General features: G+C 43.4%; 1 protein-coding gene across 8 annotated transcripts; it reads right to left on the bottom strand.

The window, feature by feature from the left end:
* Window positions 1–963: 963 nt before the first annotated feature.
* On the bottom strand, window positions 964–27,977 carry LOC120895434. 8 transcript variants are annotated; one of them, XR_005738316.1, is made up of 7 exons: window positions 27,329–27,726; window positions 26,467–26,703; window positions 13,339–13,362; window positions 11,585–12,067; window positions 8,903–8,917; window positions 1,409–3,116; window positions 964–1,338 (listed from the first exon to the last, which is right to left on the bottom strand). XR_005738316.1 is itself a non-coding variant. In XM_040298795.1 (6 exons), exons 2-6 carry the CDS (start codon window positions 26,546–26,548, stop codon window positions 1,468–1,470), a joined length of 2,253 nt encoding a protein of 750 aa, XP_040154729.1. In that variant the 5' UTR covers window positions 26,549–26,703; window positions 27,741–27,977; the 3' UTR covers window positions 964–1,467. The 8 variants fall into 8 exon arrangements, 7 of the variants coding, with proteins under 7 accessions (XP_040154729.1, XP_040154725.1, XP_040154726.1 ...); XM_040298795.1 differs by lacking the exon at window positions 27,329–27,726 and adding an exon at window positions 27,741–27,977 and having other exon boundaries at window positions 964–3,116; XM_040298791.1 differs by lacking the exon at window positions 27,329–27,726 and adding an exon at window positions 27,811–27,977 and having other exon boundaries at window positions 964–3,116.

Here is a 27,977-nt window from a genome sequence, read left to right as displayed (position 1 = left end):
TTCTGTTCGAAGCAACAGAACGACCGCATATTCGCGCCATCGCGCCATCGCTAGCAGCCACACGAGCAAACTAAGGTGAGGTCATTGTGTTCCGGTGACATTTAGAATCGGCTCCGTTCGGCGAATCATGTTTCCGGCTTGCGAAAAAGAATCCTCAAACACACGCACAGCAGCACACACATTAGCATATATCGGTTCGATTCGGTGCGGTTGGGCAGATCAGTACAATGTATAATGGAGGATTTAGCAGTGACTTAAATGATTGCACCGCTGGGAACGCGCAAAAGTTCAGCCGGGCGTGAAGCAGTGTGGAGAAGCGTAGAATATTCAGAGCAAAGCTATAAAACAGATCTTTCCATATAATGTCAAAGTTCTAAACGATCTTTCGATAGTGGAAAATGCAAAAGCAGCCAAGCCTGCGTGGAATGGCATGCGGAAAGCGATTACAGTGCGTGTTAACAGAGTTGCTTATTAGCATATGACATTTATGTGACTTTATGGAAGACAGAGCTTTAATCTAGAATTTAAAACAAGAGTTAAAAAGGATGCTACGTTAATAAATTGCGATGCAGTAAAGAGCATCACGAAACAGCAAGGACATGGTACAGACAGTGACAGGGAAAAGGTTAATTACGAACCCGAAACCGTAAATAAATGACCGGAGGGAAACGAATGCTACGTCAATGAAGCAGTTTAGTGGCAGAATAGATTAGATTCCTTCCTAAACACCTGAATGTTAGTAATTCTTGTTAAGATGTTATATTATTAAAAGGGATTTTATCTTTTTTTGTTTTGGACGGAACAACAATGACTAATATAAAAAAAAATTTACTCACCTATAAGTGGATTTTTCTTACCTCAGAAAGTTCCGCACCTATAAGTTTCTTGAAGATTCTGTTGCTCCTAAAAAACTAGCTACTAAAAAATAAAACAAAATGAAAAGAAAAACATTCTACCTGGTTGTTTCTATCTTCACAGCTTCAGTACGATTTATTTATGATGAAAACAGTTCTATTCAACGAAACGGTGTGTTTTTATGCATCCACACAAATCTGATGCAAGCTCATGATCGCTTTCCAAAACACGATGGCGATTGGGTAAAAAAAGAAACAAATTGTTCTATTTACGGCAAGTAAATCTGTCATCCTTAAAGCTTCTCTGCAAAGTACAATATCATTCCCACCGCTGTATCTCTCTTTTGGTCCCTCTGTGTCGTGATCTTTTGCATAGAGTGTCTTCCAACAAAGCTCAATAGTCCCTCGGCCCTCGCATAACATTCGGTACGGGTCCGCGCGTTGCAGCGTTGTCATTTGTTAAAGTTACTAGTCTAATTTAAATCTGAAAACAACAATGATCAGCTGCAATGTTCTTGATCATCTGTAAGGTCTCTGATATTCTGTATAGTTACCCCCTAAAATCAAGTTGAGTATTGGTAGTGTCCAACACTAACAAACGACGACACCTCCATTACGTGTTAATGATGGTGGTAAAGGACACACTGAACTCGCCCGGATGCTGCCCGGACACGTACACCTTCGACACGCTGGTTGCTGAGGGCGCGATCGTTGGGGCCGGCGTAACAACGACCGGCAACGTAGGCTCAATCGCCGACAGCAGGCGATTCTGCCGTTCCCGTTCCTCCAGCAGGGGCAGCAGCAGACTCAGCTTGTTCGACAAATCGTCCGCCGGGTTTGTGGTCGGCTGAATGCGTATGGTAGAGGTTGTCGGGATGGTAAGTGTCTCGGTAATGAACGACGTTATCACCGTGCTGGTGACGTCACTTTCGTACACCGTGGTAAGGATCTCGCGCCCCTGGAACGTGACCGGCAGTACGATCGATTTCGTCTGCGTGATCGTTTCGACCACCTCCTTCACGTGCGTCTTGTAGTCAGTCGCCGTGGTCACGATGACCTGGTAGCGGTTCGGGTCGGGCAGGAATTCCGTCGGCCTGGGGATAAAGTTAGGCTCGGGCGCTACACCCAGATTGCCGAGCAGCAGCTGAGAGAGCAGAATGTTGGCGAGCGGTGCATTCGACAGCACCGAGTTTGGGTCGGCCGGTTTGCCCTTGGTTTGTACGAACGGCGTTGCCTCGTAGATTGTGGTCGAGATGGTGGCCGAATAGGCCGTCGAGCGGCCGCGGAACGTGTTCTGCGAAACCGAGATCGTAGTCGTTGGTGTCGAGCTGAGAATGAACTTGGTGATCTCGAACAGACCGTCATTGTTGAAGGACGTAATCTCCTTGTTCAGTACGTGCACGGGCAGCCCATTCGGGCCCTGCGTCAGCGAAAAGCAGGACGTGCAGATCTCCTCGATGCTGGTGGTGGTGGTTTTGATAAGACTGATCTCCGTCTTGGAGTTGGCTACGACCGAAACGGTCGTGTCCGTCGGCAGGAAGAACGTTACGGTCAGTGCCGGCGTACTGGGCTGAATGTTGGAGCTGCCAAGGCTCACCGTCTTCCGGCGCCAGTCCTGTGTCGAGGGTGTGGTCTGCCCGAAACGGTTCCAGCTACGACCCTGCTCCTCTTCCTTGTACGTTCCTCGGGAGCTTCCCGCGCGACGCCCGTTGGTCGGCCGGGTCGGTGCCTTATTGTACGCCGAAAGCGTAAACGTGGGCCGCCGGCTGTTGGCATTGTACACGTTCGGTTTGTAGGCGAGCGATTTTAGCGTGTTGCGATTGCGCGATCGTGCCGCGTTCCGCGCGAGCGTTGTCTGCGTCGTGGTGGCACGTGGCCGACTCGGTTTGACCGGTTCGTTGGCGGCAATACGGCTCTTGGACAGCAGCCGATACTCGGAATAGTTATCGCGCAGATTCTTGTTGAGGCGCGGCGTCGTCGGATAGTCGACGTAGTCGTCCGACGTGTAATACCGTGAGTCGACCCTGTTCGTAATGGAGGGCGTTTCACGGAACGTCACTCGACCGCGCCGGGATGTGCGGCTATTGATAGCCTGTCGCCTAACACGGCCACCACGATCTCCGGCATCTTGCGGAGCTTCTTTGACCGCTTCCTGGCGCAAACGTATTTCGTTTGTGATCTCGCTCAGCACGCTCAGCTCGGGATCGTCCTCGAAATCTTCATCCAGAACGTTCAAATCTAGCAACCCATCAGAATTGCCGGCTAGAAGGCGGATTGTGATCGAGCCAAAGATCAGATTTAAGTACAGCAAGCGTACAGAGCGGCACAGAATGTCGGCGAGACGACCCCACCATTCGTTTTGCCAGTGAGCAGTGCAACGGTTAACGCGGAAGAAAAGAAAGAAGAAAAGAAAACACATAATTAGGCTAGAGATGAGCACCAGTGGGGGCATGCTACAGTTTCGCAGGTTGTATATTTGTGCGTGTGTGTAATGGCGTTTGCTGTTTTGCGGTCAAGTCCGTCCTGTGTGGCACGTGCGCGTTGGTGGCTAAATGCTGTCAGTGTTACAGGGTCAGTAGGGTACGGTCAAACAGTGCAACCTCTGCAAGATTGTGCGTCTTCCTCCGGTCATTTTATGGGAAAAAAGGGGATGGTGTAGGTTGGAGGAAATCAAAAGAAACCAAAATTAATAACAAGTGTCCCATAACACACCCAAGATCCCAATGTCCACGACTGTACAGATGAGAGTAGGTTAATATCCTTTGCACGTACGGGATGTGACAAGGGTAGCGTAATGTGAAGGAGTAGTGTGTTAGTGTGGTGTTCACAACCGTTTGATCTTACAGCTAACTTACATTTAAACAGCATTTAATACAATTGGAGTAACAATATATGAAGAGAAAATTGCTTGCATGCGTACAACAAATTTTTGGGTTTTGGAAAGGAACAGGGATATCACATACATACATACACAAAGTTAGTCAACGGGCAGCCGAAATGTAAAGGATATAATAACATGACAGTCAATAATAGACGTATAAATACAGGAAAGTATTCAGCATCAGGCAAATGCTTCCAATTCTACAGATATTTACATGTAAAAAATATTTTATAAAGGTTTCTACTGAAAACTAAAGTTTCCATAAACAAGAGGATGTTTTTGGGCAGAAATGTAAATTTACGGTTTTAAAATCAGAAAGAAAGCTCAAGAATATTTGTTTTGTTTATCTTTTAAGAGCATTGAACGTATCAAAATCTTTAATGTTTGAACAGTTGATCAATAAATTAGAAAATTCCTTCAGTGTTTCCTTTTACACAGTTTTTTTAGTTTGTTTTTATATTCCGGATTGGTGGTCCCGTGGTACAGACTTCAACTCGAACGACTCAATAACATGCCCGTCATGAGTTCAAGCCTATAATAGACCGTTCCCCCGTAGCAAGGATTAACTATCCGGCTGTGTGGTAATGAAATAAGTCTCGAAAGCCTGTATAGGCTGGCATGTTTGCGTAGGACGTTACGCCAAATAGAAGAAATTATATTCTGGATGAAAAAGAATGTACATTTCAGAGCCAAATACAACAATAAATTACCGATACTATCTAATTTTCATTGCATTATAAGAATTCATCCCTTTGGGGTAAAATCAACGTAAGTAAAATATCTAGATATAAATATGATGACGATACATATCGGTTATATTTTCCTCTACACCGATCTTTTTACCATAGGTTTATGCATCAACGGACGCTTATAAATGCGCATAAATATTCACGTAGTAAATAGTCAAATTCGTACCAACAAAATACGAGGTTGAAGAAATTGTTCCTCATCTATAGTGTACACGAATGGCCAATGATCTAGAACTAAATTGACTTCACTGACCTAAATTGAGCCGATTGCAAATAATAATATTAGCCTAACGTAATATTATAGAAGCTATCTAGTTTGCAGGAAGCTTGAAGTGAGATATAGCAAACATGAAAGTTGCAATAAAATACAATAATCTGATTATGTTCTCAATGCATCCATTGAACTCAAGATTACTAAGAGAGCAATAAACGTAGCAATAACTAAGCTCAATAAAATAACAATCAGTAACAGTTACATAAAGAACGTTGAATATCCCACCATTGTCTAACACTGTTTTTATGGCTTGAATTCTTAATTCGAGGTGAAGGCTTTTCTCCAACCCTATCCATACGCAGGTTTTATTGACGTTTAATAGATTCCACCAGTAGCTTTAGACTGTTAATACATTGGGTTTCTGAGATTTGCAGGATTGAATTGTCTTCTTACATAATTTACAATTAACATTCAAAACAAAACAAAAATAATACAAACATGAGATTTTTTATGATTTTTGCAGGTTATTCCACTCAACAGTAATCAGATACGTAAATTAACGATTTACATGACAGCAATGATTTTTAAAGCTCCAAATATTGCTAAAAATATTAAAAGGTAAAACAAGTACATTAAAACACCATCAATCAAAAGTCTCATGAGAGATCACAAACATAGCCCCAAGAAGCTTAAATGATTTTGTGCATGTTTTACAAACAAGTGTAATCTGCTAATTGTTGCCCGATAATGACACACATTATCGCACCACTTGTGTCTGAAAAGGGTCACAAAATGACCCACAGGTAGCAGGCTGCGTAAACTAGTACAGCATACCGGCTATCAAGCATGGTACCGTCCTTGAACTTGATGACTTAAGCCAGCTTCCTGCCTGATAGGACGGCTACTTGCAACTTACCTCTCTCGGGTTCAGAGGCGGAACAGGAAAACTCGAATCCACTATAGCGCGCTCTCTAATAGGTATGGGAAAAACTGGTACCCCTATTTGCCATAAGGGCTTGAGCGCAGTAAAACGAGCCAAAGGAATGGACCGGACACACACGCGCACGTCCAATCGTCCATGGGTGGACGTTCCCATCGGTTGGCATAAAATAAGTAAACTGCGCTCCGGTCCGGTTCACCCGATACCAGTCCGGACGACCTTTACGTACGCAACGCTACGCCAGATGCCAAACATCCCACGGTGGACCCACCGCGGACAACAGCACCACGGTGCCTCGGGGCTAATTGGTGCGGAATGATAATTGTGCTCTTTTATCGCTCTTCTTGCCCCGGTGCGCTCCGTGCGTTCCGCGTAGCTCTTGCGCAGCACTAGGCGTCAACCGCTGCAAAACGCTATCATCATCATCGTCGGCAGCTCTCAGCCGGATCCAACGTCTGGAATGGCTCATCGGGCCGTCCCTTTCCCCACAAACCCTGGGTCTAATTTGTCAGAAATGTCAAGGACGAGTTTTCTGTTTAACTTACACACTACCCCACGGACGATGCGCGGAAGATGCGTTGAAGATGTTTAGCATCGAATTAGATTTCCGTTTTTATTTCATGGATCACAGTCGGTCAACACCTTTCGGGGTAGTAGCTGTCAAGCTGACCTGAACGATTTATTGTATACTAATTGAAAGAGAGGTAAGATTGCCTAGGCATTTCCGTCTAATATTGCTTCTTAAAACAATGTTTTATTGCTCGCTAACGAAACAAGGAGATGTGTTTGAAGCTTCTATTTAAGATGCATGGGAAATTTGATATTTTATACAAGTTAAGGGCAAATCTATGTCCTTGGTTTTCACTTAAAATTTTGATATAATTTTTATAAATCGTTGCTCCATAATATTGAAACAATGCAGTAGTTTCCATCGCTTAATATGCTTCAGAATTTGATTATGCTACAAAATATTAGTCACATCCAGGGTCACGTCGCTTTATTCCGATCTCGGAGCGTAATAGCAAGTATGTTAGGAAAAATAACGACTTATGAAACAAATCTGATATGCAACTGTTATCATCTCTGAGCTTGTTTCATAAAGTGCTTTAAATTATAGTGCTCGTAGAAAATAACAAGTTACTTGAAACACTTAATGTCCCATTTAAATTATGGTTTTGATATAACAAGCCAAGTACACCCTATTCTCATAGGCGACTCTATTCTCTTGGGTCAAATGGTCAAGTGAATGTTAAGCCTGTTACACTTGATTATCTTGATTGATAGATGCATCTCAATTGGAGCTCAGTTCGACAAAACTCTCTTTCCCTCAGTTTAGAAATGTACTATTATCCTAAAGTGTTGCTGATAAAGTGAGGAAACCCGGCTCGAACTAAACATTGCTGATTTGCTAAAACGCCAATCTGCCTGTTTTGCTAAAGTGGCAAAGCATAATGACCCATTGTTTCCCACTTTGTACAGTACTGCAATTTGCTGCTTTCCCATAATCGCACGGTTCAATCAGCGCACACTCCCCGAATTGGCAGTTAGATCTCGAGTAACAATAAATAACAACTGGATCATTATCAGTGCTGCCGCTGCAATGATCCAGGAAGCTGGTGGATCAATGTCCAATTACCTTGGGCACGAAGAAGCCGATTGCAGACTTCGCGAACCTTGGCTTCGTTTGCTTCGCTGATTGCACCTTGAGTATCATGTTTTCAGCAGAATTCCGTTCAAAAAAGATGGACCAACGGCCAAATTGAACAGTATGTGTGTGGCTCTGTGTGTGTGTGTGACTTATGTTGTTGTTTGTGCGATGGCTTAAAGGTTAATTACGGTTCTGTCGCACGGGCAAGAGTTGCCGCGGCAGTTGATGTTTCGCATCGCCCGTATGCGTGTGGCCTGTGCCCCGTACGGCAATGTTCACCGATCACTGTTGTTTCGTTGGAAAGGGGGAGTTTTGTGGGCATCATGTTGCTTGGCTGCTGCACACTTTGCCGGTTGCGCACTGCACGTTGACGCGAACGTGGCGTGGGTGCGAACAGAAGCGATCTCATAATTTGTTGTGTTGCTCCATGCGCCTTGCACAGCACTCATCGCGATAGCCATTTTCGAAACAGCGCTTGGTAAGGTAAGCGAGAGAAGAAAAAAATCACATTACACATGATCGCCTGCAAACGATATGCATGTGGCAGCAGTGCTAGCTAAGTAGATCGCAAATGGTGGATCGATGCTTGAACGATGCTAGAGTGAGGAAAGCAACTCGACACTGTTGGCTGCTGGGTAGTGCAAAATCTCGCTAGCACGGACACGTTCATAAAATTAAATGATGCCCAGCAAAGGTTACAGTAAACCATCGATTGTCCGCTTGCGCTTTCTCTTCCCCCATCGTTGTCTCAACAACTTTTAACGGTTTGCGCTGTGCCTGAGGGACAAGCTTGTGTTATGCAAAACGGTGGTATTCCCAAAAAAGAAAAAAAGGTTACGAAAAACAAAGCCAAATTAAATACCCATCCAACAGAGCAACGCATCCGCCGAAGCGTGGAAAGTAGTAATTTTAATATCTTTTGACGACAACTGCAGCGATTGATGTACCTAAATGATGGGTTACAGTGTTGGTTGAAGTGGCTGTTGATCTTTCTAGGGGGACCCGGCCACACTTGAGTGCCAACCTTTTGCATCTCCAAGCTCGACTTGACCCGGTTTTATCGGTGATTTTATAATTAAAAAGAGAGAGAGAGAGATAGAGAAAAAAACTCATCATTTACGGGAGCCAAAGTGAAGAGATTTAAGCAGCACTTGGTGTATCTTAGCGAGTTGGTAAAAGAAGAGGCGTAAACGATGTTGAGATTTTAAGGGTGCTTCAAACTGTAGCTATGATCAAGCTTACGATAATGTTGTGCTGTCGGTGAACATAAATGTTTGGGAGACAACATCAATGGGTTCAGAAAATGTGAACTCCTCAATACGGAAAGATGATTTTTCAGGATATAGGAAACCTCTTTGTTCGATATTTAAGATTTTTTTTCAACTGGATCAGTTGTAATAAACTCGGATTAAATAATAATTGTTGATATTTCAGATGCATATTTGCACGATAATTTCATTTTTTTATCTTCAAAAGCTGTGGAAATTGAACAACAACACTCAACAGACAACAGGATATACACAAAAAACATTATAATTTGCAATAAAAGACAACAAAAAAGACAAATGCATAACATTGGATACAAGGAGTTCATTGGAGTTCATTTTAGTACGTACCCGAGAGCTGAGATGCTGTAACGAAAACAGAAAGAGAGGAAAAAAGCTTTATGAGACCTCAAACACTCCAAATCAAGGCATAGGAAAAAACAAGAAAATTATTTAGAAAGGATTTATTGTAATTATCATCTTAGTTAGGAGTTTGATTTTAAAAGGGTTTAAAATAATTAAGTTCGCCTAGCTTAAGCTACTAACACATCTAAGCTTATAGAAACCCACTCTGCCCAAAACATCTCTCCAAGCATTACATTGTAGCCAAACCGTGTCGATAGTTGATTTCAAAGTGCATTAGTGTTTCTCCCGTGTTACCCTGCGCCACTATTTCCAACAGTTGTACCAAACACAAAGTATTGCAGACACAATTGCGTAACCGCTCATTAGCGCCTATCAGTCACTACTTATCGACTGTCTCCTAGCCTGCTTCAGCATCCAGCTGCTGGTGGAAGAGAGGAACAAAATGTTTCACCAACCCGGGGGTGCCCATGTTCGCTTTGATTAGTTGTCAAACATTTCATCCATCAAATTATGGCCTGGTGACATGGAAGCAAACCGTTGGGGTCTGCAAATGCATCGAACGCACACCGTGCCGTAAACCTGGCTCCCACAATACAGCTCGGAAAGAATTCTCTTTCATCTTTGGCCACAGACATTCCTTAGCTGTTGGCTATCAGGTTCGTCGACTATTAGTAACCAGCTGGGGTTACCATGTTACAGTGCAAAAAACGCAACGCTATAATTACCTCAACTATCGATCGATCATCCACCGGTCGGAAAGGACGGAACGAACGAACCAGCTCAACGGCAAAGGTGACGATAGCTCAGGAGCATTATTCAAACCTTTTTCAACGATATCGATAAATTAAGTATAATTGAAAAGCTTAACGACAGGAGCAATGTCGACTGAGAGGGTTGGAAAGTGTCCAAAGCCTTTGGCAGCCACCAGTAATTGAGTTTCATGCTGCTTTATCAAAGCCGTGGCTGCAATTGAAACGACTTGACGGAAGTATGTGTCTCCACTTCCCGATTATGGTCAAGATAATCTGTCCAGCTACTTGGTTATAATTTCATTTTCTTCGCTATGTTTTCTATTGCCAGTCGGTTGACAAACGATCGAACGATGGCAAAGGTAACATTCGGTGTAGAAAGATACATAAAATCAATAATAGAGATTGATGTTTTACGACCAACATCAAATTGGTGTTTGCATAAATTGTGTTGAATTCCTATCTGATTGTCTTTTACCCCAAAGATGATACAACTTCCGAAAGCACAAAAACTTATGGAAAAAGTCACTCCAAAATAAACTACTTTTTCCGTAGAGACAAGACTATGATGACACATTGCAAATCGGTTGGAAAATCCAGTCAAAATAAACTGGTTCCCTATCTTCCGTCAGCAGTCGTAACTAATGTCGTTGGGCCTGAGAGTGTCGCTTTTCTGCTGACGTTTTAATTCATAACCCGTCATGGACAGAAGTCCCAACCGACGTTGGTCGTACAATTTCGAGCAGCATGCATTGTGGAGACAGATCCATTCAAATCTCGCTCACACCTTGGCTCACCCGTGGCTCTTCCCATTCCCGTATCGTTTGCGAATCGAACGGAGGCAAGTGTGAAATGGAGAAATGAGACAAAAAAAAAGTAACATACGGAGGGAACTTTCACAACATCCCATTGCAACACACAACTGGCCACCGTTGTTATCGGTTATGGTCTGGGTTATTCCGGTCTGGGACGGGAGACCCAGGCTTGAGATCTTGCCTTTACAGCTTTTGCATAACACTGGCGTTACAATCCAATTTTTCGTGCGTCTCTCAACACGAATGCAGAAAAAAAACTCCTCTCCCCCGAGATAACTGCATCTTTGAGGGGGAACACAAAAACTTTCGCATCTTCATCGGAGTTGTACGCAATTACGTATCAGAAGATCATGATTTCCCACTGCCTGCGGGTCAAAGGGATGATGACGTTGGTGACCGGTGACAAACGTTTCTGTTTGTTACCTGATCAACAACAAGCACGAGCACCTTTAAAAGCAATCCATCAGTATCGAATCGCGATCGTTACGGAGCCAAGCTGATACCGTTTCATCGACAGCAGCCTAGACATCGAAGGTCTGTCATCGACAGCTTTTTCTCTCTCTCTTCCCTTGAACACACATACTCTCTCTTTCGCTCTTTTCCCTTTTGTGTTTAGTTCTAAGTTAAAAATAAAACGTATTTTAGTAGCCTACCACCGTGTGCCAACCCAACTGTCCTTCACAAAGAATGCAACTGTCACTGCCGCCTACCGATGGTATCACGATCGCGCTCTTGAGACATGATCCAAATGAAACCACCGACCGCCATTACCAACCGGCAACTAAAGGCACTGTTTATGCGTTTGTGCTCCTTCTAAGTACTAAATTATGGGTCAAGATCGGTGCGACTAGAACACGCCACACAAACACACACACACACACGGTCCCCGCACCTACCAGACCACCAGAACCGCACCGTACCGCAATGCCTCCCGGATATTCGAGCGTTCGAAACGGCTGTTGTTGTTGTTAGCATGAGTTTGCGGAGTTACATACGACGGTGGAAGTGGGATTTGTTTAAACATGGAAGGACCTTGGACCGCAGGACGTTATGGGAGGAGGGGAGGGATGTGGGGCTGTGCTGTGTAACCACAAGATAATTACCTCTCTGTCTGCTGTAGTACTTGTCGCGATAGAACGAGTCCACGTGCTCCGATTCGCCCGACTGCAGCGACTCGATGTCGAAGCGATCGTTGTCGTACGTCGATTCGTCACCGAGATCGTCGTACTGGTCCAGGTCCCGCTCCTCCCGGTAGTCGTCCCCTCCCTCGTCGTTGTACTGCTGCTCGTCCTGGCTGCTGCCGCCGCCACCACCGTCCTCTTCGCTCCGGTTGTACTGCCGGCCGTTCTGCCCGTTGAACAGATCGTACCGTGCGCCACCATTATCGTCCGACTCTGTTTGGTTCTGCTGCCGGACGTCCCGTACGGACGCTAGCGGGGAGAACGGCTTCGGAAGTATCTCATCCACCGATGGCACGCGGATCTGTGGCTTACGGCCCGGATGCAGCCGTCGCTCCAGGTAGCGCTGGAGGATCTTCTGCGTGATCAGGTTCTGTCGCTGTATTTCCAGCACTTGCGGATCTATGTCTGTTGGGCGGTCGGATAGGGTTTGGGTTGGCGGAATTGGTGGTATTTGGTGTGGACGAGTTGAGATGTGTATATGTGTGTGGGTGACAAGCCAGGTAGTAGATGTGGTAGGTGCGGTTGCATTTCAGGTTATCCGGCAGTTCACGTAACGGTTGGTGAAGGAATTTTGAATGTCAAAATTTTGAAGTTGCAAGCAGAAGTAGCGAATGGAGGAAGACAATCGGCGCAAACAATTTAGAAAAAGAAACAAAAAAAGGAAAAAGAAATAGAGAGATAGGAAGACAAAATATACGGAAATGCTGGAGCGAAGGTTTGTGTGTGTATACTGGCAGAAGAGAGAGAGAGAGAGAGAGAGCTAGTTGAGGACCATTCCAGTTGTGTAATGGCGGCACTCGGGGAACCAAACAAGCGCTCCCAAAAGTATACATCTTCAACCTGATCGACATCCGAAAACGGTGCTGTAGGCACGCATCGTTGTGTGACGTGAAGATAGTTTTCAGAAAAAAGGGTGGTTTATCTAACGCTTATTGAATGGTTAGGAGTGGCCCTCGATCAGCCCGATGCGTTTACGGGTTGAAGCGCTCCCACTTGGATGCGTATTAAGAGGATAGCGACGATTGCTAACGCATTAAAGGCGATCTCCGTCTGCGTAATATGCAAACCAAGGTTGGCATTCGGACCCAAATGGAGAGCGATGGTATCGTAAATGAGCGATGAATAAATTGATTATGTTTGATTTGCGTGCGCAAAGCATGGCGCGGAAACGTTAGAAAGATATCGAGGCACAACAACGAGGTTAATGGTGAGCATGTGTATCCCATCAGACGGTTATCGGGTAGCATCCTAGGGAAGGGTTTTGCCAAGCCCACGAAAGATGACGATCGATGAATACAATGTGTTTGTACAAGTGTGTTCGCTTTTCGAAAGATTGCTTAAGAGTTTAAGGTCGTCGTCGAGGAAAGGCTCGTCGCCTAATCGTATACACAGCAAGTCTTTTGTTTTAGCGTTTGAATCAATGAACGATGCCGTCCTGAACAAACATTATTTTCATTTAAATTTTCTTTTGATTGTTTATTCCTGTTCAAACATATAAAAATTTTCCCTATTGGACCATAGTACAACATCGACGGATCGCTTAGTCGTAGCAAAAACTGACCTTGCCCGATCCTTAGCTTTATTTCATAATTTAGCCCCTAATAATATGTTTCACAAGACGATACCGGTCAATGGTGATGCACTGCGCATCGGGTCCCAAAATAATTATAACTCACCGTAACTTTGGCTGCTTTTGAAACCTGCAAACAACGAAACAAGACAACGAGATTTTCATTACCATCCAGTTCAAATCTGCATGAACAGAAGCAAAAAAGAAAGAAAAACAAAAACACCGACGCAAAGCAGGGCGCGGCGGTCGTCAAAAGCGATAGGCGTTGGTTAGCAGCAAGCGAGCGATTGATGGAGCAGCGAGGAAGAAAGAGGGGAATGACGAAACGAAATTCTTTCGCCAGCAGCATTAGTGGTAAAAGCCTTACACAGCGCCACCGGTCCGCGCTCTCGGTGGAGCTTGGTTTGCGGGTCAAGTTGCCAATAATTTCTGCCCTCCACCCAATCCCCTGCCGATGATGTCGCTGTAGTGGGTTGGTAGTTTTTGCCGCTGCTATTGGTTATGTTATTTGTATTTCAATTTTTGTGGGACATGGTCAGGTGGTTCGCGTTTGGAAGTAAATTATCCTCACCGCGAGCTGTTGGAAGGCTTCGGCTTGCGATAATGAGAGGAAAATTATTCACTATTTGGCTACCGGTTGGAGGGAAAGCATGAAAGCGGAGCGGGTGAGTTCATGAAGCTTATGGGAGATTGCAAGATAGTTTGGCATTGACCTTGAGGTTGTGCAATACTGCGAGAATGTGTACGCGCTGCCACTGTCGTTTGTTGCATTATATTTACGCACATTATTTGATGGCGAACATGTTTCTAGAAAATGTAAATTGACGAATAGACAACTTATTATGAGGGGTCCGTTTGGCAACTGTAGACAAGAATGATCGATTCAAGCGATTGTTCATTGTTTGAGACTACGGAAAAAAAGATCCTCCGAAGAAAAAGAAGAAGATCCCTCGAAGTTATAGTTTTTTTAATTAAAACCATACAATAGTTCTAATTACAGTAACAACACATCTTCTACGATTTTGAAATTTAAAGTACCTAATTTTAGATTAATCTTTTAAAGTGGCATTAATATTTAGCTACGTGTTACTTTAAAATCTGATTTTGCAGAACATCGAGTAACTGGTGATTATAGATTTTTTTAAAGTAAAGCTGATGAAAACAGATAATTTACAGTCATTATCCGATATACGCTATCGTACGGGACCGAGCGTAATAGCGTATCTCGAGTTTTCGCGTATAGCGGACTCCTATGGAAAAATAGTTTACACTACTGGTTCGAGGGTTGAAATATATCGCCACAGAGTTTTGCATTAAAGATTTTTGTAATAAAACTGGTATCTTTTGCACAAATTTAATGCAAAATGCATTAAGAACATTAAGGAAATTCAAAAAGAGCATAAAATATTTCAAAGAATTAAAATATTTGCAAAAAACACATGAAGCTGTCAAATTTAGAGGAATTGCGTACTACGAATTCGGGTATATCGAGTACTGCGGATAATTGCTGTATTATAATTAATGAACTTTAATATTAAGTTTAGCCGGTCTGGTGGTACAATCGTCAACTCTTACGACTTATCAACATGCCCGTTATGGGTTCAAGCCTAAATAGGCATGGTACGTAGGACTTGACTATCCTGCTATATCCAAAAGTCATTGAAAGCCAACCCCACAAGTAATACAGAGGCAGGCCTTGACCGACAACGGTTGTTGAGCCAAAAACAAGAAGAAGAAGAATATTAAAGTTTAAGAAAGTAAAACATAAATAAACAAAATAAATTATTTTTTGCCAACCAAAGCTCTCATACTATGAAGATGTCATTTAATAAATTGCATAAGAGAATCTGCATCTGTTGCTCAGCTGCTCAGATATCTGCTAATGCATGCTTAATGTACTTATCATATGCTAATCATTTCATGATATTTTATCAGCATGTGTAATTATGATTGATGTGAAATATAAAATGATACATCAACAAGGAGCCGAAGTCGAAACAGCGCTCTGTTTTTCATTTAAAATTTCCAAATCATAACTTAAAATGTTACACAATTGCAATATAAAGTAACGAATGAGACGGGGTAAAAAAATACATGTTCATTGATAAAGTATTAAAATGAAAATAAGAATAACTAAGATGTTATTACATTATAAGTCAGTAACGATCGTCATATTGTTTCAACGTATTAAAAATTAAAAAAGCATGATGAAATGATTAGAAATGATTGGCTGATCAATGGCTTTGCAATACATTATAACTACTTTAGCTCTCTCTATTTAAGGTCAATTTCACTTGACATTAATTAATTGTTCATTCCAAAATACCAGCAGTGTCCAGCTTAAGGCTAAACCTAATGGCATTTAAACAAATCAAAAACATTCCCTCTAAAGTGCATTATTCCACCCAACGAAACTGTGTTGACTTCCGCGTTCATATGACTCCTAATAATCGTTTATAAATCCCGCCCGCAACTGCCCGGATGTCCAGGCCTGCTCGCCTACCCCGGACTCGAGTCGAGATAAATAATATCGCTTTCTTTACGATCTGCATTTTATTGCCCTTCCGGGAGACACAGCCCCACGGTGCACTATTTCCGGAACCAGCTCTGGTGGGTTGATTTTCACCCGTCCATTGTTGCACGCTGGACGAAAACCGTTTGATGCAGTGCCGTGACCGCAACCGAGGCACTTTCTCCCCCAGCAAACGACACCGGTAATGAATCGGGTTGGTAAGAAAATCCTTCCGCATGTCCGTTGTCCGGATAGATTAAACTCAAATTTCTACCGTCAACCGATACGTACATTGGTTGCTGTAGCCTTAAGCAGAGGACGAAGAACGAGGTACCGGCAGCAACGCCAGTGAGGCGAGTGGGCGATGAAGCTCGAGTTTGAGTTGCACATTCGCTCAAACGTGCTCGAAACGAAGCCAGGCCGTTTGAATAAGGGAAACGAGTTTTTCCTCACAGCCGGACACGAACTGCTGCTGCTGCTGCCCACATGCTGTCCGGTATTAAGGTTTGCTTATGTGGCTGCGGTGTAGCTGTGCGAAAAAAAGCATTCCAACTCTTGTTGACTCGCTTACGGCGAAGCAAAACTTCGTACGGGTTGATCAGTTTAAAAACATGAGAAAATAAACCTATAACATGCCTTGCTTTTGAGCGGCGATCAGGTTGACCTTGTACATCGATCTGCTTTGCCACCGGTGCCACCGCACTCCCAAATGGTCATTGAGCTGTCGTAACGGACCGATCTGCCGGATTGAATTGAATATCTAGTGAGCTGGCGAGTCACTTGTATCACCACTCCAGCGCGCCTAGCTTCTAGTCTAGAGCCGGCACAGGATACTTCTTTGTTTCGTCCGTTTGCGTTTTAGCTCCACTTTCAACCGGCTTACCCGTTCGCGTCATCAACCTCCAACGGCGCAAAACAGGAAAACAGGTAAATCATCTTGCTGTTCGCAATTTGTATGCTTCATTTTTTCGGGACCGCCCGAACCGCCCGAGCAAGCAGTTCGAATGGGCTGCGCTGGGCACAGGTTGATCGGACAACGGTTCGACTATAGAAGGTCGACCGGTCTTCCGGATAAAAATGGGCACCGGTCGGAGCAACATTCTTCTTACCGAGCCGACAGCTCGGATGGACTCGACGATGATGATGATCCTTTCGCGTGGATGAAACCCAATGCAATGGGTGGAATAGCAAGTATTCGTTTGATTGGATGCAGGATTTGTAAATATATTATTATTTCAATATTGCAGCTGGTATGAACGTTAATGCTGCTGTTGATTTAAATGCACTATAACAACTGCTAGGATAATGTTTAAGCACCATGTGCGGTAAAATATCAGCCAGTAATATACTCCTGTTTATACTCCTTTGTCTAGAAAATGAACAAATATAAATTTAAATATATTATTTATATTATTTTTTTCTTTTTGGAGCTCTTGTATCTGGTTTGCACACCTCCTATTCGCGTGAATGTTGCGCTTCCAATTTTTCGTTTTTTTACTTTCACCAATATTAACCGTCGCAAGGTGTCTCGATGTCAGGCTATAGCCGAACCTGCCGGAGGTCGATGTTCCCGCAGCACCTTCGCTCCCTTCCGGCACGAAGTGAAAAATAAAGCTGCAATTGCATCGGTGTGTACAGATTTGGTACCTCCACGCTCGTGAGCAGTACCTTCACTTTTCCGATTGGACGCATTTCGCGAGTCACATTCCACACGGCAACGGAAAGTCGCCTTTGTCAGGCGCGATGTTTGTTTCGCACCACGCGCGGGCTGACGGGAAGGAAAAGCTGGCCTGAGTTTGCAGGCTTAAAAGTATGGCTAGCCCAATCCTTACATCTACCGTCGTGGAGTAACTCTTTTGGTTGGTAGGTGCCACGCAAAAAAAAAACAAGACACCTGGTTAGTGCGCTTTCTTTTCAGCTCTCCCTTTTTCTTCGGTGATCTAGAAAATCTAAAACTATACCACCCGCTAGCAAAACGCGAGGAACCTTTGGCACTGCCGCGGCTACAAAACCGCATACATACATTGCACAACTTTTAGCGGAATTAAACGATCGGTTACTTAACGAACGCAACCCGGTTCCAGGCGATGCGAAACAGGACTTTGTACTCGGTGAGCTGCAAAGCTGTGTAGTGCATATGGCTTTGTGCTGTGAGCACTGTTTTTTGCTCTCTCCTTCCTTTCACTATTGTTTCAATGTTGTAATGTGCATTCAGGAAGGTTTTCTCTTGAAGCGCACTGCACACACTGCGTTATAGTCACAGTAATGGTCCATTTTGGGGAGACTGCCTTTGTCGGTCACTGTCGTTAAGGAAGAGATGATGTAGATTGTGGCAATATTGCCAGCGTGTAATTGCCGCTCAGGATCTAGTTAGTGTGCGATCGGGCAATGTTTTAAATCGATACGTACTTTCCCTGGACGATTGGAATCCGTCTACCTACGCCGATCACCATTTGCGATTCCATTATCGATTGTTAACTCTATCTTATCGACTTTAAACATAAATATTCTAGACAAACTTTGCTTTCCAGCAAATTTTATATAAACAAGTATAAGCCATTAAGTTGATTAGCTTGATTTTAGATATAACAGATAACGATTTTAATATTCAATAGGTTGTTGATTTTTTTTGTTACATAAAAGTTACTGCACATTAAGTTATTTGTTTGGATATTTTAGTTTTGCGTATTGACACCCAATTTGTGGAGCAAATTGTTTAAGGTTTTTATAAGTTATTTATGTCTCTTTATGCGTATGTAAATATTATTTTTTTGATACAAAGCGATCGCCAAAGCACGGATTTTAATTGAAATTTATTCATGTTTATCGTAAAATAACGAGGTACGTCAAGGGAGACCGGCGGTAAGAAACATTTCTTAATAGCAACTACAGGTAGCAAAGTAATCACTTTAAGGAAACTTTATTTAAACAATTATTTTCATACGAAGATTTAGAATTTAAATCTCACTTTGTTAATTTTGCTTCATGTCGCAAGAACTGTATAATTCGCACACTTGAAAATACAATGTTTTCTAAAAGTTTGATGTGTTTACACAATTAGTGTTGCTAATTGTTGTTGATGCTCGTTATAAGCTAAGGTTGTATTTGAATCGACCAATCTGTATACGGGACAGACTATCCTACTATTGATGAACTAATCAGTCTTATATAGTCCATTAGTGTGGATAGTAAAAACCTAAATCGACTACGGCTGAATCTCTAAATGAAAAGATTATGCGAGTCTTGATTTTCAGTACTCATTAATATCCAATGATTCATTAACTGTCACTAACTCAGGGCTTAAGTTTCAAGAATCAAGTTTGGGCGAAAGGCCTCGGTAAGGATACAAACTGGATAAATTGATCAATATTTTAGTTTTGTAACTTTTTGTTTGGCTTTTGTAAGTTATTTTAACTCTGGAACAGCGCTAGAATAACAAAACTTAGCAAACCATGGCGAATGCGCTAAAATGTTAACAAACAGCTAATCGGTATGATGGTAATTGATTGATGTGCAATTATTTAAAATTAAAGAGTTAATGAAAATGAATCTCATTGTTATAAATTCATGTTATCGCTCTTCCAATTGGGGGTTTGTAGATGCATAAACAAGGCTGGTCTTTTTGCTCTTTAGAAGCTGATTTGCCCAAGGTGATAAATTTGTCAGAAGTCTTACCATGTCAAATTCACGCGCCTAATGAATATATTATTACTATTCATTAGCATAACACTACATTTGATCAGTACTGACAATTTTCATATTTTAATTAGGATTAATATAACACACAATGACCTTTGAATTACATGTAAATAACATACATCTTCTGTTGCGCTTAAATGTCACTTGTTCCACATGTTCAACATTCCCATGGTTTGGAGCGTTGAAAGTTAATGGAGCAATGTGGATTTTTTCTTCTTCTTCATTCCATTAGTTGTAATCAATAATTTATCTTTTATCATCACCGGTGCCACACTCCGTTATGCTCTTCGATGCGCATCGAATCGTTAGTTTAATTCCCTTTGCGATGACCAAAATCCCATGCTCGTGCCAACGCCAACCCTCGCTGTGCACGCGATCTACGATGTGGGCGTACGGGACTAGCAGCGGAATTAATGCGCTTAAAGTGTGGCGGATCTACGCTGAATTGATTCACGTGTGAAAAACGTTATTTACCCAACCATGTGCTCGCGCGTTGAGCCCGCAATCAATTTGTTGCCCTACACCCGATGCCGCTCCCTCTTTCCCAACCGATCGTTCGAGCCAAACGAGCTGGTGCAGCGTCTCGTTGTCTTCTCACAAATTAGTTGCCAATCTCTGATCCGCGCTAAGAAGCGAGCGTGTGTTTCTTTAAGCAACAAGTGTCTGCTTAGCGCCGTGTAACTATTCCATGCTTCAACAATAAGCACGGTAAAGCACAGCCCGAGAGCAGTGGGGAACCAAGGGGCTCGCTTGCGGTACAAATCCGGCAACAAACCCCGCAAAAGCACCGTACTGCAGGCGCATAAATGGTTTCATCTTCAGCTCGGCCGGCTGTCGACGGTGGGCAAACGTGTTGTCAAATTGTGTAAGTGGCAATTGTCAAAGTTTTCGGTGAGCGAGAAAGAGAAGAGCGCGTTTCAACGCGCCTACAGAAGCCGGCTGTGCTACTGCGCCGTCGAGGTAATTGATGTTTTGCCGTCGAGCTTTTCTTCCTTCCACTGGGGAAGGTGAGCCGAAGTGATCGCGAAACGTGGCGATAATTATTGGGAACCTTGAACCGTCCCGGCCTGAGAGCATTGTAGTCCAGCTGGCAAGCGACGTGCGGTAAAATGATGGTTTTGCAAACCGCCAACGCTACACACGTTGCTCAGTGGCGCGCGCTTTTGCAAGCAGCATAATTGAGTGCAGTTAAAAGCAGTACGATGTGATTGAAGAATTAGACAAACGGCTGCCGAGTGGTTCTCACCCAAGTGGATCGTAAGATTTGGAGAAATGATGTACTTAGTGGATTATATATATCCCGTTTGATTCTAGATGCATTAATGGTTCTATATTGTAACATAACAGGTGCACAATATATGTCTTAACAAATATTGACTTATTTTTCATCAACCTCAATCACATCAACATTTTTGACAGTGATTTATAAGTGAGATAAAACTAGTAAAAGGCAAGATAAAACAATATCCATGTCATTTAGTTGGAATGATTACATGAATAAATGTATGATCGATGTAAAATACATCAAATATCGAATCGATGTAAAATACACAAAATTAACATTGACAACATGATGACTTTAGTATGCTTCATGAGCTCTACTTTTGCTACTTTTCTTGTAGCAGAAAAATACAGAAAGTGAACAACATTTTGAATAATTGAAATAATTAGTAATTGAAATCAAAACCACGCTAGTTCCAAGTAAATATACTGGAAACCTATCTAATATATTTTTCAATTGAAATAAAAACACAAATGAATAGAAAATAAAAGGAACAAAATAATAAAAGGTAAAAATGAAGGAACAGTCATTTTATTTGTCAAATAATACCTTTATCAATGCCTTTCCACAAATAATTAGTGTGAACATTGGATGAAACAGTAAATTCTCGAGGTTATGCCCTAAGAAAAATATCTTGTTTTGTTTGACAGAAATTGAGAAGATCTTACGCATGAAACGAACACGTATTGGAGATCCGATTCAATAAAACTATTGCAAGAATTACCAATCAATCAACAATACTAGATAATAAATTTATAGTTGAAACAAAACAATAATTTATTACTGACATTCGAAATTCATTTCCAAAGTCTAAAGTTAAACATTTACCTATGAATGTGAACGTAAACGTGATTGCTGAACTGTCTAGACATCCCATCGGAATCACATTCCCCAAAGTTGTTGAACATGCACCAAATACATCCCACAACTACGCTTGTGAAGCGTCGTGTTGTACGTTCGCAAACAGCAACCCCCGCTGCATTTCATTCCAACGACAAACGGTAGATCTTCGCGATGCATAAAATGCGGATCGCCATCACTCGCGCACCGGGACGGTTGTTGCTCAACCTTTTTGGCTAGCGCCGAAGGTTCTCTTCGCAGCGCACGGTCAGCACGATCATGTTTCGCCTCGGATTCATGCTGTGTGCGGCGTTACGCCACGGATCGTCCACAAGCGACGATGGTCGACGATCGGCATGGAATTCTCCCGCCGTGTAAAACAAAAATAGTGACGGTGCGTGAAGGAAAAAAAGCTAAAACGCTGAAACGCAGACCGTGGGCTCGTAGCCTCATAGCTGTGGATGGCCTCCGTAGAATCTGCTTCTGCACCATTCTGTCCAGACGCTACCGGAGCCCAATCAGACCGCTTGATCTCCACCCGAAAAGACTTAAGATGACGATTGGCATGGCGTCTCCTCCCCAGCCTTTGCTCGGAACCGACCACGAGTGCAATTAATCACCCCCGAATGAATTAATTGAAATTCAAATTCCCTCCCGGTCCGGCCGAGGCTGCCACCGCCGGATCGGATGTTTGCCGTAAAGAAAAAAAGCGATGGTGTGACTGTTGTGTGTGGCTTTTATCCTCTGTTTCTAGCGCGACTACTGGTGCGCGGATGATCAGGTTTCCGTGAAAAGGTCTCGAAAGTACCATGAACCACCCGCTGGAGGACGGCTTCTTTTCAAGCTGGTCGTTCCGGGCGCGTGCGATTTTTCAGTGATATGTTACCGCAGTGACGAAACGCCGACTCTTCGCGGATCAACTAACACATTCTTCGCGTGTGGGGAGCGAATGGGGCTGGGATGGGAAACAAGAACTAGGCAGGGTAAAAGAACGCCTAACGTCGCGGAACGCCCCATCGAACTCTCGGCTCGGTCTGCAGAACAATAGTGTTTATGCTAATTACAGTCATACGGATCTGTTCGAATGGCTTGGTCCATGGTGGTCGTCACCCCTCCGTGCTGCATGAGCTAATAATAGAATTGAAAGGGGGTAGGAGGAACCCAAACATCCTATAAAAACACGGTGGCATAAGAATTTGCTTCCTTGTATGCGAAGCCGAGAACGTTTAGCTGTCCAGCAGAACAAACAATTCATAGTTATTTTAAGATAAGATCACCGATCAGAGAGTTGTGATAACCTCAACAATGCTACATAGTTTTTGACACATTCGGCATTTTACAGTTAGCTTTGCTAAGAGTTCATAGAACTAAGTGAGAAGGAATTCTTAATAGCCATTTTTACACATACACCATTGTTTACATGCTGATGCAATCGTTAATTTATTGCATTTTTTGCATACGTAAAGAAGTGGAAAATTTCACTGAAAGAAAATGAGCACAATTTACCTAGTAACTATTTTATAATTCTTAAACAAAACCACATTCTTGCAGTTAAAAAATCCTCACATTCCGTTCAAGGTTATCCGCTTATGGTCCAAGCCGTTGGTCCATGATTTCATTTCCCTTTCATTTCCTTTGTGTGTGTATAAATTTCACCACGAAGGTGTAATCTTTCCACAGGGCAGAGATGCCAGAAGAAAGCAGCCTCAAACTAACCCAGCGTGATAGTAAGCATGACGATCTTCGTGCTCACCGTCACCGTCATCGTCACCAGCCCCAGCATCAGCGTCGTCGGTCCAAAACAGAAAACCGGTTCATCACACTCTCACCTGATCGCGCTTACACCTATGATGGGCCACGTTCAGACCCGGTCCCAGGTGCACCTTCTTTAGGCAGGGGTACTCCACATTCGATCTCGATCGGTATTTGGGTCACCTACACGCGTGTGTTCGGTATGTGCGTATTTTGTATGTCTTTATATAAAATCGATTACGTCAAGACGGGTTCATCGCTTGCTTTCGATTTTAGGGTTCCGCGCAAGTCCTTCACAAGCGCTTTGCCAACGGGTTATCGTGTGGCGCTTCTGGTCACGTGGGCGAATTGATTTAAATGTAAGAAACATTAAGTTTAAGTTTAGGTATAATAAAAATCTAATTAATTTAAAGCGTGCCCAAAAAAAACTTCATTTTCTACTAAGACCATGCGTTTCAAATTTCTCTTTTAGCATCATCACGAAAACCCTACCAAACACCCTAACGAAACAACCGGTTTCACATTTTCCAACGGTATTGCGCCACCGCCATCGATAATAGTGATATGCAGCTCGGGTTGGCGGAAAAAATCCAACACCCTCCACTGGGAGACAAGGGAGGGTACAACTTAAACAACGGCACGCGGCACGTCTAGTTGCACTACTTTTCTTAAACGGTCCATAGAATGCGAACATGAGAGCGATGGTAGTGATGTATGATGAAAGTGTGCCTATTGCATATGCAGAGCGTCGTTTGTTTAGATAACTCTTCAATCTCGAACGCAACACGTGCGCTTGGTGCGTGCAGTTAAGTTCTTTTGCCCAAAAACGGTCACGAAAGAGGTGTTGGCAATCTGGTTGCTCTAAGACATAAATATTACTTGTTGACAAATTGACGTGACATACCGATACGGAGAAGTCTAGTGTTAGGTGACATAATAGAACAAATTGATGGTTTTTTTTTCGCATGACCGGTGAATCGTAGGGCGTCTCCCGTATGCATTCAGAAAAAAAATTAAGCTGAAAGCACCTAATACTGTTTTAGCTGCTTTCTTAAACAGTTTGCCAATTTGTGGGTGAAGGCCGAACGTGAATCCGAGCATCATGATTTCCATATCAGCATAATTTTCGCTCGACTAACGTGTTCGGTTTTTTGTGCTACTCCTAATGAATAACGGTGCTTATTTTCAGCCACTGACATTTAAATCGTGGTTTTGGTGTATTTTTGTTTTCTATTTCGTTTTACAAAACTGTACAAAAAAAAACAAAAAATACAAAAACGTAGGATTCAAATTAGATTTAGCTAAGATATTTAGAGAGATTTTCTTCTTCTTTTATGGGGCAACAACCCAGTCAAGTCATCAGTCAAGGTCTGTCTAAGCTTGGCAATTTGTGGCTAATTGGTGCATCAGTGTGGGGTTTGAACCAATGCCGAGCATGTTGGTACATCATTCAACTCGACAGCCGATTACTTCAATACTATCATTAAGAAAATTCAAATGTATCTCCATTCCAAGATTTACTCATTTACCAGCGTACGTTATATAAAAGTACAAACATATGGCAAACTGTTCAACTTTTACCATTTCACTACGACGCACCTTACCTCCCTATAATAGAGACGTCACGACATGGGGTTATCTTCCCCCAGGAGCGCTCAGGGTTATTTAGTATCTTAACCAGTAGTGGTTTGAAAAGAATTCACCCGATATCCGTAACGCGTAACGTAAGCTACCGCAAACACGATTAAAATTAACTTAATCATCGATTTACAGCAATTAAAATGTCGCAAGCCAGCGATAATAGTGTGGCTTTGAAGCGTGCCAACATAATGGCTAGCGCACGGTCGGGACGCGGAGTTTGCGCTGCGATTGGCCAATAAAATTTGCATACGGCCAAACATCCGCAGAAAAAAACCGGTGACCTAAACCGCGACCTACGACGCAATGGAGGTGGAGTGAAAAATGAACTTTTTGGCCAGTTTTTTTTGTTTGGCGTTTCTTTGACAACATGCCTTAACTTTGACCGGAACGAATCAACCCCGAAAAAAAGAAGGTGACGAAGAGATGAGAGATGTGATGAAATTATAATCAAAAGAATCGAAAGAAAAGGGAAGGTCACTCGGATGGGAGTGGCTTTCACTCCGAGCGATTCCTGTGACGGGCAGTGCAGTGTTGCTTTCGAGTGCCATTTCCTTTCGTCCCAATTAGTCACGCGTTGATCGTCATCCTCAGCATCGTCATCGTCCTACGATTTTGACCCCCACTCCCCCCTTGGCTGGTACGATTACATAAACACAGAGGACGCGAACAGTGGAGCAACAAGGAACAGCAGAGTGAAGCAAAAGACCAAACCGGCCCCACACGCAAAAGGTTCAAAAGCCTTCGCCAGGGTGCATAACGGGTGCGCGAGAAATCGCACCGAACCAGTGCTGCCGCCGCCACCACCGGCTGCCATATGATTGGGGTCATCGAAGGCTCCGACGGGGGCGCTGTTGTATGGTTTCATCGTGCTGTGCTTTCCGTTTCGTGTGTGAAGTCGGGTCAAGACTTTTGGGCAGAGAATAAACAAGTTCCAGCAGGACTTGGGGCATTACTGTTGTTTCACGGTTAATAGGACAGCAATTAAAATGCACAATGGACTAAAGGATCTACTAAGGGGGGAAATGTTACGAACAGATCACCAACACTACTTCATTCACTCCGCTACCGTTACTACATCCTACAATCCTCTGTTAAAATGACACACATTTGCTACGATCTAACTACAAAATCGGATCATTATTTTCGCCTTGTTAAAACATATTCAATCCCATTAGGGGCGCCTAGTTACCACCGGGGCAACCACCACTTCGGATCGAAAAGAAGGCCAAAACCAGCTGGATTTACCCGAAGGAGGACAAACATTATGCAACGTGTTTCCCAGGGGGGAGAGGGAAGGGTGAAAGCGGGGGATAGAGTTGGAGGTGCGCTAGTCCACCGGGGACGCACTAAACTGCGCAACGGTACGCAAAACCCGACGGTACTAAGGCCAGGCCAGGACAAGGGAGACAAGCATGTGGCTGTGTGTTCCGCGCAAGCACCCCGTTGTATTGAGTGTGAATTTGGTTCGCAACAGGGAATGGTGGATGGGAAAAGGTACGAGCACTCACCTTTCTCTTTGAAGTTAAAATTGCCCGGCTTTTGCGTTGTCGCCATCGACACGCACAGCAACAGAACCACTAAGCGTACCATGGTTATAGGATTCTATGGGAGTTTATATTGACAGCTGGTCAGCTTTGGTCCTTTGATTCACGCACGAGCTTTTTCGAATTATTCTAAACTCAGCAGCAACGAGAGCTTACACTTGTTGTTCAGAAACTTTTCATTCCTACTCTTTATTTCTAGGCCTACACGGGAAACAAAATTAAAAACACTTAACGTTAGCACTTGCTGGCAATCATTCGTCACCAAAAAAAAAACGCATCAAAATTGTTCACTGAAACACTTTGAAAGGACACAACTGCACGTATGAGTCACACTGTGGAAAATCCATTTAAGATCGAATATAATGCCACTTAAAAAACCTTGTTTCAATCAGAGTTTTTTTTTCATTCGATGTCACCCGATTTGCACAACTATTTATTACTCAGCCTCGAAACCTGACGGAAAACCCAACTTGGAACAACTTTCAACATAGGACAGCAAGGACAATTTCGAACATGACTTGGCACGCTAGTAAATTACATTTTGATTACTAATTTCATGTTATATTAATTAAATCAGAAAAAAGCTAAACCAAAATTAATGAAAAACTTTCCGCGGAAATTAAAAACATCTAACTGTAAACAAAGATATGGATACTAAGAAGCTCTCTCCACCGTTTGACACCTGTCAAGTTCATGGAAAGACGATTACTACCAAACCCTAACCTAAATCCGAAGCAACTCGAGTGTCCTTGTGCCTTGTCGCCACGTGACGGTATACCGAAAAGCGGAACAACAAATTAAAAAAAAAACGAAATAAAATTCACACCGATCGCGCGAACGGATCTCGCACACTCCACAACAGCTTCTCGACGGCGCTAGCGAGCAACTACCATGACAACTGCTGGCTGAGCACGGCCGATCTCCGCCGGCAGAGATCGATCTGTTGGAACGTTCGAGCGCCCAGAAACAATCCGCACCACTACAACTAAGCACCACACACACAAACACCCAGCGTTGGCGATTACTGTTGTGTGGTAGGTGTGCACCGGTTTTGCCAGTGAAGTAACCGCACAGTCTCTCGCCGAGTGTCCGCTCAGGCTACCGAACCTGCTTGGATGCTGGATGCTGTTTGCATCTTGCCAGCTCGTGTCTCTGACTGTCAAACCGGGCGTAACGTTGCACAACGACACAGACACACGCACGCAAGCCGGGCGTCGTCACCCTCCCCAAAACTGCACCAAAACCGTCGCCAGGATCTCGCTAATAAACGCAGCATGTGTGCGCAGGTACGCGAGAGATCGCACGAACCTCCTCCAAACTGGCTCCCGTAGCCGTGGCACGATGCTGCACTGAAGAAGGTCGAATCAAGACTGCTGGATCGCGGCCGGTGATTTGAATCACTTTCGATTTTTTCGTACACACACTGCTCTCGTGCCCGATGTGCGAAGCGTGTGTGAGCTATCTGAGCAGCTCGG

This window comes from Anopheles arabiensis, chromosome 2, assembly GCF_016920715.1.
Source record: "Anopheles arabiensis isolate DONGOLA chromosome 2, AaraD3, whole genome shotgun sequence".
Classification (NCBI taxonomy): Eukaryota; Metazoa; Arthropoda; class Insecta; order Diptera; family Culicidae; genus Anopheles; species Anopheles arabiensis.
The sequence above is the reverse complement of the archived record's forward strand: the minus strand, read 5'-3'. Positions and strand labels throughout refer to the sequence as shown.

What these genes read in the sequence shown, in the direction of transcription:
- LOC120895434 (XM_040298795.1), bottom strand. Translation starts at nt 26,548, where the DNA reads ATGGTACGCTTAGTGGTTCTGTTGCTGTGCGTGTCGATGGCGACAACG. An exon ending in TTTTAACTTCAAAGAGAAAG is followed by an intron (nt 13,363 to 26,466) that starts GTGAGTGCTCGT and finishes CGTTGTTTGCAG; the next exon opens with GTTTCAAAAGCAGCCAAAGT. An exon ending in CAAAAGCAGCCAAAGTTACG is followed by an intron (nt 12,068 to 13,338) that starts GTGAGTTATAAT and finishes ACCGCCCAACAG; the next exon opens with ACATAGATCCGCAAGTGCTG.